General features: G+C 34.5%; 1 protein-coding gene across 1 annotated transcript in view; it reads left to right on the top strand.

The window, feature by feature from the left end:
• Positions 1–11420, top strand: part of trpn1 (transient receptor potential cation channel, subfamily N, member 1) — a 48034-nt gene that overhangs the window by 1954 nt on the left and 34660 nt on the right. Inside the window, exons 2-4 of the mRNA XM_016442540.1 lie at positions 784–885; positions 9605–9700; positions 10112–10225. Of these exons, the coding sequence (XP_016298026.1) occupies positions 784–885; positions 9605–9700; positions 10112–10225 (312 nt within the window). The remainder of the gene's footprint in view (positions 1–783; positions 886–9604; positions 9701–10111; positions 10226–11420) is intronic.

Below are 11420 nucleotides of genomic sequence, written 5' to 3'. Positions count from 1 at the left end.
ATAAATTTTAAATTTTAATTAGTCTGTATATTAGTCTAGTATTAAAATTAAACTAGAAAAAAGTATTATTATTAATTTTGAATTATTAAAATATATTAAATACATCATATATAAAGAATTACTGTAAAATTAAACTAATTAAAATATATTAAATTCATAAGCATTTATTGTGTTTATATATGCATACACACAAATGTTTAGTAGTTTATTTAATGTTTTAATTAGTCTAATTACATTTGAAGTCTTTTTCAATTTCAATTTTAATTATTTATTTATTTGTTTTTTTATTTATTTCTTCAAGTCAAAGGAATGTTCAATCAATAAACATTTATTGTATGTATGCGTATGCATGTGTTGCATATTTAATTTTCTGGTGTTTACTGTTTTATAATACAAACCAATATATTTACCATAACTGGTGTGTATTATGAAACTACTGTAATTATATACCATTTAAAAAAAATTATAATGAAATACTTGTACTTTCTGAACTTGTATTGTGGTAATACAAACTTGTCACAAACAATGGATCTGTGTAATGTGTTTTAGCAAAACAAAAAGGTTCCTAAAATCAGTACAGCTGTGTGCTTATGCAGTGTTGAAGATGCTGTACTAAAAAGAACCTTGAAGAATATTTTTTGTATTTGTATGTTGAAGCTGTTCAACGTTTATATTGATTTCCCTCTTGTGAAATCCAAGCACTTCAGCTGTGAATATAAGCGCAGTACTGAATCATTTCTCTCCGCGGTGAAATATTGACTATGTTCCCTTGTTCTCCCGCAGGAGTCTGGCTTGAGCCTCCTGATGGTCGCGGTGCGAGAGAGCCGTCTGTCTATCGTTGACAGGTTGCTGGAACTGGGGATCAATCCAAGTGACAAAACGAAGGTAGGAGTTTCCCATCGTCTGGAATCATGTCTTAACTTAAATAACTCCCACTCCTCTGAGACAAAACCAGAACACGCCACTCAACGCAGATGTTGTTCATTAGTAGCAGGCAATTAAGCTTTTAATGGAAACGGTTCAGTGGTTTTGAAGTTATTAAATAGCACTAGATTTTCTGAAGCGAAGTTGCTAGGGTGTTTGCTATGTGAAAAGGTCACCCAAGAAAGAAAATTAGCTGAAGTTGTACTCACTCTCAGGCTGTCCAAAATGTACATGAGTTTGTTTCTTCATCTAAAGAGATTTGGAGAAATTACATCACTTGCTCACCTCTGCAGTGAATGGGTGCCGTCAGAATGAGAGTCCAAACAGCTGATAAAAACATCACAATAATCCACAAGTAATCCACACCACTCCAGTCCATCAATTAATGCCTTGTGAAGCAAAAAGCTGCATGTTTGTAAGAAACAAATCCATCATTAACTTCAAACTGTCTGCTTCCAGCTAAAATACGAGTCCTATATTCATAATAATGCTTCCTCCGGTGAAAAAGTCGTCTCTGAATCAGGAGAGAAATATGCACAGATCAAGCGCTGTTTACAAAACGGTTCTAAACAAATATATGGATGATTTTGATGTAAGAGTCAACAGGAGATGGACTTTTCACTGGAGGAAGTGTTATTATGGACTGTTTTAGCTGGAGACAACGGTCTGAAGTTAAAAACGTCTTGCTGGATTTGTTTCTTACAAACATGCAGCTTTTTGCTTCACAAGATGTTAATACATTAGCTGGATTTGTGTGGAATATTGTGGTGTTTTTATCAGCTGTTCGGACTCTCATTCTGACGGCACCCATTCACTGCAGAGGATCCATTGCTGAGCAAGTGATGTAATGCTACATTTCTCCAAATCTGATGAAGAAACAAACTCATCTACATTTTGGATGAGGACATTTTCAGCAATTCCACATTTTTGGGGAACTATTCCTTTTCCTCATTTTAAGTGTTTGCTCAAATCACAAATTATTGTCTTATTAATTTTTATGCGGTCATGAAATCTGACACATAAAGCGTGTAATGTTTTAGCTGTACTACAGTATGTAGGTGTCAATATCTGAGTTTTACAGCTCGGTGGACGCCTCATGAGTAATTGTCACTCTGGGGGTGTTTAAAAGTGCAGCTCGGATCAACTGTGAGCAGTTGGCTGAATCTGACAGGAAAAATAAAGAGGTGACGAAACTTGGAATAGGACGTTTGTGTGAGAGTGAGTGAGTGAGTGAGTGGGCGAGAGAGTTTTACAGCAAATCTGTCCGCCTGTTCAACGTGCTGCTCTTCCAAAAACATCAGCTTTTTCATGTATGTGAGTGTATATATAGAGAAATTAATACTGTTATTCAGCAAGGAGATGTTAAATTGATCAAAAGTGACAGTAAAGACATTTATAATGTCACGAAAGATTTCTATTTCAAATGAATGCTGTTCTTTTGAACTTTCTATTCATCAAAGAATCCTGAACAAGATAATTTATCACAGTTTCCACAAAAAAATGAAGCAGCACAACTGTTTTCAGCATGATAATAATCAGAAATGTTTCTTGAGCAGCAAATCAGCATATCAGAATGATTTCTGAAGGATCATGTGACACTGAAGACTGGAGTAATGATGCTGAAAATCCAGCTTTGATCACAGAAATAAATTACATTTTACAGTATATTCACTTAGAAAGCAACTATTTTAAATTATAATAATATTTCACAATATTACCATTTTTACTGTATTTTTGAACAAATAAATGCTGCCTTGGTGAGCAGAAGAAACTTCTTTAAAATTTTCCAATCCAAAACCTTTGAATGGTAGTGTTTTATTTTATTCGTTTTATAACACACATTCCTTGTCTTATTATGAGCAAAAGCTATATTATTAGTTTAAAAACAAATGTGGATTGCAGCTCAGATCATTTGGTCTTGGAAAAATTTGATGAGAAGTGTTTAAATTCGACTGAGATCTCAGTTTGAGACGTTTAGGTTTTTTTTTTCCTGAAAAGTCTTTCTATAAGGAGAGAGCTTAAGCAAAGTTTCCATTTGTTCTCAAATTGAATTTAATTGCTGTCTAGGAGAAACGATTGGTATCATTTGAATACATCTAATTTCCTATTGAGATAAGAACGTTTCAGCTCAGAAGCAAATGTAATTGAAGAAGTGATGATAAACCTGAGTGCGGAATCTGTGAGATATTACTGTGAAGTAATGCAGTATGTTGTGACTGTGAGTGTCACAGTGAGAACTTTTTCTCATGGTTGGACTGTGGTTAGTTTAATTCTTGTTGGGTGTTTTGACTTGTTGGTCCTCATCTGTGGTGACTTTTACAAGCTATATTTCTGCATATTCAAGGGGAAAATGCAGTAAAGAAAATGTGGTGTAAGATTTACTTTAAACTTTTTTTCACATAGAACTTGCTAGTAAATTTAATAAATAATTACAAAGAAATAGTAAGTAACACATTGAATTAATTGTGAAATTTTGAAGTAGAAAGACTGAGATATCATTTTCTTGCTAAGTGTATTGCAGTAATAAGTTACAACTGTACAAAAAAGTACAGTGTATAATTTATTTTTAGGTATAAATTTGTCAAAAACAGTGATGTAATCAAATAAAGTCATAAAACTGTGATTTAATTCATCTTAAAATTTAATCAGATGAAAATAGCAATGATGTTAATTTTTTAGCAAACAAAATGCTGCATAAAAGAGGTTAACTGTTAAATTAAAACATGGACAAAACTGTAATATTTCTTTTTAAAAAGTATTAATCATTTTATTATTATTGAATTAAACATGACATTTTGAAATAAAAATAATTAAATAGTATTAACTTGTAAAATGTATTTCAGTAATCTTTGTTTTATGTACAACTTAAAAAAAAAAAAAAAAACCGAAAACGAAAATTTGTTTTTACCATGTGGGTCAATAATAAATACATTTTTAAATGTATTTATTTATTTATTTCTGTGTAAAGTTGCTAGAATGTCGTGGATGAATAGTGAGTGATTTCTAGGTGTTTTCATAGTGTTGTTTGGCTGAAATGTTGTTTCCACTCAGCATGTTTTTTAGTTTTGTGTTTTTTGGCACTTTACTGAGCTGCATTTTAATTTTATGTTGTTTTGTTTCGTAGCTCACTGGTACCTTTCACCGTCCATCACTTTTGTTTCAGGGGACGAGTGGAAATGAGTTATGACGAGTTGTTTGTCTGTACTCGAGGTTCTCCAAAACCCGTGAGGTCTGGATTCAGCCCAGCTCCTGTTTCCCATCGCATGTATTGAATTACCCTATAGATTTCTGCTGATGTGAATACTAGTTTTGGACACCGTGTGGTGAACGATGCTTGAATCAATAACTCATGGGATGTGGGATCTTTCAGTCGCTTGCCAGTTATCTATCAAAACCGGTTGGTTCAAAATGTGCAGAAGTTTAGTAGTGGAAACCTCACTGGGACTAGAAGTGATTCACTAAAAAATTCCTCTGCGTAATATCTTCCATCCATCTTTGGACGTGTCTGGAATGCTCTTTACTGTGTGTTCATGACGTTTAGGGGTTTGGAGAAGCACACATAGCCTTTTTCAGGTGCGGAGAGCTGGGATCCTGTGTCTTTGGCACGCTGTGGTTTAAACCAGGGAAGATTAGTGAACAAAAGAGATTCTTTACTGTCTGCATTTGGACGTCAAGGAAAGTATGAGGTACATTATTAAAGCAATATTCTTCAAATTACGTCTTTATTCATGTTCCATTTGACATAATTGTCCTAGTTTCTGCAAGTTTGGCGTCGACTAATGAAGTTGCTTAGACACAAAGGTCAGTCGCAGGCTGTGTTCTAAAACCTAGTGAACCTCCATACTGTCTAGTGTCTACATAGGCAGCTGCCTTCTAAGTCATCATCAACTGAATTGGAAGCTCATTTGATTTGAAACACTCTACTTGTTGCAGACAGTCCTTGTCCTTGTGTGAAGCACACATGAGGCTAAACAATACAGTAAAAGCAGTAGGCTAATAATGTGAAATATTACCATTTCAAATAACTCTTTTCTATTGTAATATATTTAAAAATTTAATTTATTTCTGTGATCAAAGCTGAATTTTCAGCATCATTACTCCAGTCTTCAGTGTCACATGATCTTCAGAAATAATTCTGATTTGCTGATTTGCTGCTCAGGAAACATTTATTATTATTATCAATGTTTAAAACAGTTGTGCTGCTTCATATTTTTGTGGAAACCGTGATATATTTTATTCAGGATTCTTTGATGAATAGAAAGTTCAAAAGCTATATATAGAGGGAATTAAAAGTTTATTTTGTGTCAGGATTGTACGAATTATGCCCTAAAATGCTGTGTATAGGGCTGTGACTGTCGCCGTGACAACCACGTCACCACGGTGGTCTATTACCTCCGGTGGTAGTGCACATGACGTCACACACTCTATAACAAGCATAATACAAAGCTTTGTATACAAGTGTAATAACAGTAACAGTTGTTGTTTTATTTAGACTATAAGTCTATGTTAATTCACAAATTACCTCAAAGGCCATACGGCGTTTCCTTTAGATCATGCTTTAGATTGGCAGGTTTGAGTGCAGGAAAATACAGTTTATTCTGCATTCAGCAAATTAATTTCATGTTGAGCGATGGGCCTTGATTGGGAAACCAAATAATACATCGCCGATCTGGAGCCATCTCCATTCATGTCACCCATCCGCGTTTGTACAAGTGTCTTCAAGTTCCCGTGATCGCAAACGCCCGGCTGGTCAGGTTTGTATTGGTGAAGCTTTGGCCAAATACAAACGAGACAGCGGTAAATGGAAGATGCGAACAAGAAATATGGAAACATACGCCGCGATTCCTGTTCCACAGAGAGAGCGTGCAAACCAGGAGTTAACGTGTCCGCCTGCTTGGTGTGGAACAGTGAGCCGTGTCTACACCGTTGCAACACAACAGGTTGAGTCTGTCTAAAGGACATTTGAACTTTGTGTCAGTACGTCATAAATAGGATGAGGCATCAGTTTACTGTCGGGGATTTGTCGTGTCATGTCACGCCGCATCCAATGTTGACAACATCACTGATTATAATGGGTTCTATAGCCTATTTTGTCATGTCGTGCCACGCCGCTCGTGTCCGGTGTAGACAGGGTGTATTTAACGTTCTTATTTAAGGCTATTTTCTTATTTAACTGTATTATTTCTTTGATATTTATTTTAGTGTTTTGCAGGCTGCGTGTTCACTGACGGAAGTGCTAAAAGAAACATGCACGTTTGTTAATAGATGATCGAGCCTCATTTATTTTTTGTTTCATTTATATATATATATATATATACAGAGTAGTGTGAAAAAGTGTTGGCCCCCTTCCTGATTTCTTATTTTTTTGCATGTTTGTCACACTTTAATGTTTCAGATCATCAAACAAATTTAAATATTAGTAAAAGATAACACAAGTATAACAACACTGCGCCACCGACGGTAGTTGTTCCATTACCACCGCGGTGGTAAAAATCTGCTACCATCACAGCCCTAGTTCACTAGATTTAATATTAGTGGTTGACCAATATATCGCCAAGGCCGATATTTGGCATTTTTAAAATATCGGCATTGGCCGATACGTTTTTCTGTTTGGCCGATGCGTTCGAGGTGGGACTTTTATTTTGACAGCGCATGGACTTTTTATTTTGGCGGCACTGAGAATGGCAGTGAGGCCATCTGGTGGTCAATAAAAATTCTTACACTAACTGTATCATTTAGATGTTTTGTTCATTGGGATGTCATTGTAAGGTTTAATTTTCTATTTAATAAGCATATGTGTCATGGCAAGGTGGCATGTGTGTGTGCAGCGATAGAGTTTCCAAAATGTATTGTATTTTGCACAATACAATGACAATAAAGACTTTGTTCTTCATTTTTACTTGCATCAAACTTGTGTCTTTTCACCTTCTAAATAGAATGTTTAATACGCCAATAAATTAGACCTATGTCATTTTTCATTGCACCATTTTTGTGTCTTCCTTACAAAACAACACAAACATGCACATTGTTAAAAAACACAAATACAAATGCAATTATTGCATTTAATATATTTTGCAATAATATATTGTTCTCACCAATGTGAGCTGTTGACAACTGAGGATGGCGTTTACAAGCAGCAAAAATGTTAAGGAAGGAATTTTATCCTTTTTGGGAACAGTGGTTGAGCCCGCAAGGTGTTTTAATTTTCATTCAGTCAACAGACATTCACATGCCATTGTTTTTAATAGTAGTACTATAATTAACAACGATACACCACGTGAAAACACTACATGCATATAGGCATCCTGACTGATATAACTATAACATTGCACTAAATGGATCGCGGGTATGGGACAGCGCAATCGATGCGCTTTGTATTTGAGCCTAGCGTGACGTGTCAGTGAGGTAACGAAGCTTCGTTTTCACAGGTCACGTGACAGCCTCAGTTTCGAAGCACTAGTGTGTCAAAAACTCGAAACGTGTGTCGACACTAGGTGTCGATCTACCCATCCCTACTTTGAATGATTAATGAACATTTCATTTCACAAACCTTGCAAACTTAGTCGTATCTAGTTGTGAGATCTTGTGAAGTGTGCATGTGTATCCTGCATGATCGCGTGTTCTCTGCTTGACTTTCAGTCCTTGCGAATTGAATGCTTTAAACATTAAATTTGTGATTTCAAATTATGCTGCACTTTATGCATTTGCCCAATGTCATATTCATGTCATTTTCACTGTGTGCTGTATGTAAAATGAGTGTTACCTTGGCTTTATTTGAAAAAATATGATTCCCAATGCACACAAACTTCCCAGAATACTGAGTGCTCTGTTGGTTACAGTGTTTACGACCTTTTTAATTATATTTTTATCAAATATTTATTTATTTGTGAAAAATACTTTGTCATCTAAAGTATAAGTATGTTTATTTTACAAAATAAATGTTTTTAATCCATTTTCAAATGATTTCAAATTTCTTAAATATTAATGAATATAAATACAATTATATCGGCTTTATATCGGCCATCGGCCACCCTGCTTTCCAAGATATCGGCATCGGCTGTCAAAAAAACAATATTGGTCGACCACTATTTAATATCAATACTGAAGTTAATTTGTAAAATTCATATGAAAGATGTTTCCTCCTGTGTTTTTTCCTGGTATTGCCATGTTCCATATGGACAAGCTAGAAAGATGCTTTCTCAAATAAATTTGATTAAAATAAGACTTTTTTGTTTTTAATTTTTGTATCTCTGTGTTTCTAAGCCCAAACTTCTTCTGCCACAGTTCAGTTACCATGCAAACTCTCCTGAAATTTTCTGGAATTTTGTTGATGTTTTTTGATACAATGTTTCAGACCAATGATAGTCATAATAGTGCTAACAGTTGTGTTTCTGTCGTTTTCTTTGTGGTTCACCACACTATAATGTTACAGTAGCATTAGCATGTTCCCTACTGTAAGCAGCTGAAATTGCAGTGCTGGTTAACATTTCTCTTTTAACAGGATGGCACAAATATTTCCAATACCAAAAATGACTTACAATAAATGTGAATTCACCAACCGCCTGTTTCAGAGAATCAACATTAATGCTGAACTGTGGTAATGTGGGTGCAGACTATGAAGTGGTGACTGCTTGCATCCTTTTCCCCTTTTCTCACAAACTTACGAGATCTGTGGTCATTCGGTAACTCTTGGCGATCCTGCTGGAATGTCTGTCCAGCTGTGCCTGTGTGTAAAGGAGATTCACTGAACCGTTGGGAGTTAATTTGTGTCAGTGACTCAAAGCTTCTGTCGTGAAATGTCCTTGGATAACCTCTACAAGCATTATAGTCTTCCACTTCACAGTCTGAGACACAGACTCCTGTGGAAACCGACAGTGAGGTCAATAGCGCACAGGACTAAATGTCATCCATGACTTGATTACAGCATTTACACTTTGAAGTCAGTGTCAGAGATGATCACTGCAATGTATCATTGCATTTGATTTACTCTTTATTTTTCTTTATATTCTCATAACTCTCAAACGGTCATAACTTTAGAAAGATATACACTACAGGTCAAAAGTTTGGGATTGGTAAGATTTAAAAAAAATTTTTTTTGAAAGTCTGTTATGCTCACCATTTGTTTAATCAAAAATACAATGAAAATTAAGAAATATTATTTTAAATGTAAAAAAAAAAAGTTTTCTGTGTGAATATATTGTAAAATGTAATTTATTCCTGTGATACGCATCTGAATTTTCAGCATCATTACTCCAGTCTTCAGTGTCACATGATCTTTCAGAAATCATTTTAATATGCTGATTTGCTGCTCAAGAAACACTTATTATTATTATTATTATCAATGTTGAAAACAGTTGTGATACTTCACATATGTGTGAGAAAAAATTGTTAATATGGAGACTTTCAAAAACATAAAAAATTTAACAATTCTTACCGGTCCCATATATTTGACCGGTAGTGTATATTAGACACATATATTATACTTTTTTTTTTGTATTAAAATGTATATTAAACCTAAGAAAAATAGAAGTAACTTTAAAACGGATACATCCTGAAAGACATTTTGAGCATAGAATACAACTGATGACTACTTGCAATAAAATATTTTTCACTCTTGTGTTTTAATGATATGTATTTTTTGTAGGAATTAGTTCATTTTTATGTTGTTTTTATTGATCAGGATGGCAGATCAGCATTACACATTGCTGCAGCTCACTCCAAAGACGAGATCGTCAAACTACTGGCCAGAAAAACTGATCCCAATTTACCAGCAGGGGTGAGATGTTCAGTTCACTTTTATCTTCACATAATCATATTCAGCTCATATTGAGATATGTGTTTCTTTGAGGGGTAAAAGACCAAACAAATTGGTACAAATGTTCCTAATAGTTTAATGTTTACATGCATGGATTATTTAATTGCATTAAAAATTTAACTAAAAGTCAATCAAACGTCCATTTCGTACCTTTAATCACACATTTCGTACTGTTGCACATTTTTAATAATGTATATAACAGTAGAACAGTCTTTTAATGTGATTATTCATTGACCTCTGAATGCATTTTGTGTGTAAATCTCATGAAGTTAATATTGTACTCCATGTATGTCAAAGAATAGCTCAGTATTAAAATGTCCAAAAACACTTGAATTCTCACATTGATTTAATTGAATTCTCATTCATGTTTAGCCCAGTGATCAGTTGCCCCTGCACTACGCAGCGTCTCGACCCACCGGAGGACTTGGAGTTGTGCAGACTCTGCTCAAGTTCAGCAGCAAAGATGCTCGTCTTATACCAGACAAGGTACAAAAGCGTTGATCACGCTTATTGATTAATTATATGAGAAATATGTGCCCTCCAGAAGCTTGCGTTCTGCAAGTGAACGGCGCTTTATAGTGCCATCGCAAAGAATCACAAAATCACTTTCACCTTAATTGTTCCCTCCTGGTGGAATGACCTGCCCAACTCAATCCGAGCAGCTGAGTCCTTAGCCATCTTCAACAAACTCCTAAACACATCTCTTCCATCTACACTTGACCCTCCAACACTAGCACTCTTTATTATATTTCTATTCTATCTACTTGTTTTTCTATTTATTTATTAAAATATCTTGACCCTCTAACACTTGCACTCTCAATTCTATTTCTATTTTATCTGCTTGTTTTTTTATTTATTAAAAAACTTGACACTCTAAAAATAGCACTGTCTATTATAATTCTATTCTATCTACTTTTTTCTTTTTAATTATTAAAAAATTGACTAACAATAGCACTCTATTTTATTTATATTCTTTCTACTCATTTACTTTTTGTTTATTAAAAAACTTGATGCTAACAAGAGCACTCTATTCTATTTCTATTCTATCTTGTTGTTTTCTATTCATTTATTAAAAACTCCTTCTAACACTAGCATGCTCAGTTCTATTTCTATTCTATCTGCTTGTTTTCTTTTAATAAAAAACTTGACCCTCTAACACTAGCACTCTATTCTATTTCTATTCTATCTGCTTGTTTTCTTTTTATTTATTAAAAGACAAGAAAAAAATCAACCCTCTAACAGTAGCACTCTCTGTTCTGTTTCTATTCTATCTACTTGTTTTCTTTTTATTTATAAAAATACAACTTGACCCTCTAACACTAGCGTTCTCTATCCTTTTTCTAGTTTATCTACTTGTTATAAAAAAAATTGCACTGCATTAGACTTTCCGGGACTTGTCACAGCACTTACATATTACTGCTCTTTTGTAGGTTTTGATTGCATCTATTGTCCTCATTTGTAAGTCGCTTTGGATAAAAGTAGGGCTGCCCTCGACTAAGTATTTTTCTGGTCGACTAGTAGTTGTTCATTTGAAGCATTAGTCGACTAATCGCACGTTTATTATCATTATCATTATATTGGGTCTTTAATTGCCTACATAGCCTAATAAACGCTCAAGCACACGCATAAAGTTTGCTACAGCGCACCGGCAGAAGTAATGATTATGAATGTGTCAGGGAAA

This window comes from Sinocyclocheilus anshuiensis, unplaced genomic scaffold (genome assembly GCF_001515605.1).
Source record: "Sinocyclocheilus anshuiensis isolate Anshui unplaced genomic scaffold, SAMN03320099.WGS_v1.1 scaffold515, whole genome shotgun sequence".
NCBI classification, from domain to species: domain Eukaryota; kingdom Metazoa; phylum Chordata; class Actinopteri; order Cypriniformes; family Cyprinidae; genus Sinocyclocheilus; species Sinocyclocheilus anshuiensis.
This window is presented reverse-complemented; position numbering and strand designations above follow the sequence as displayed.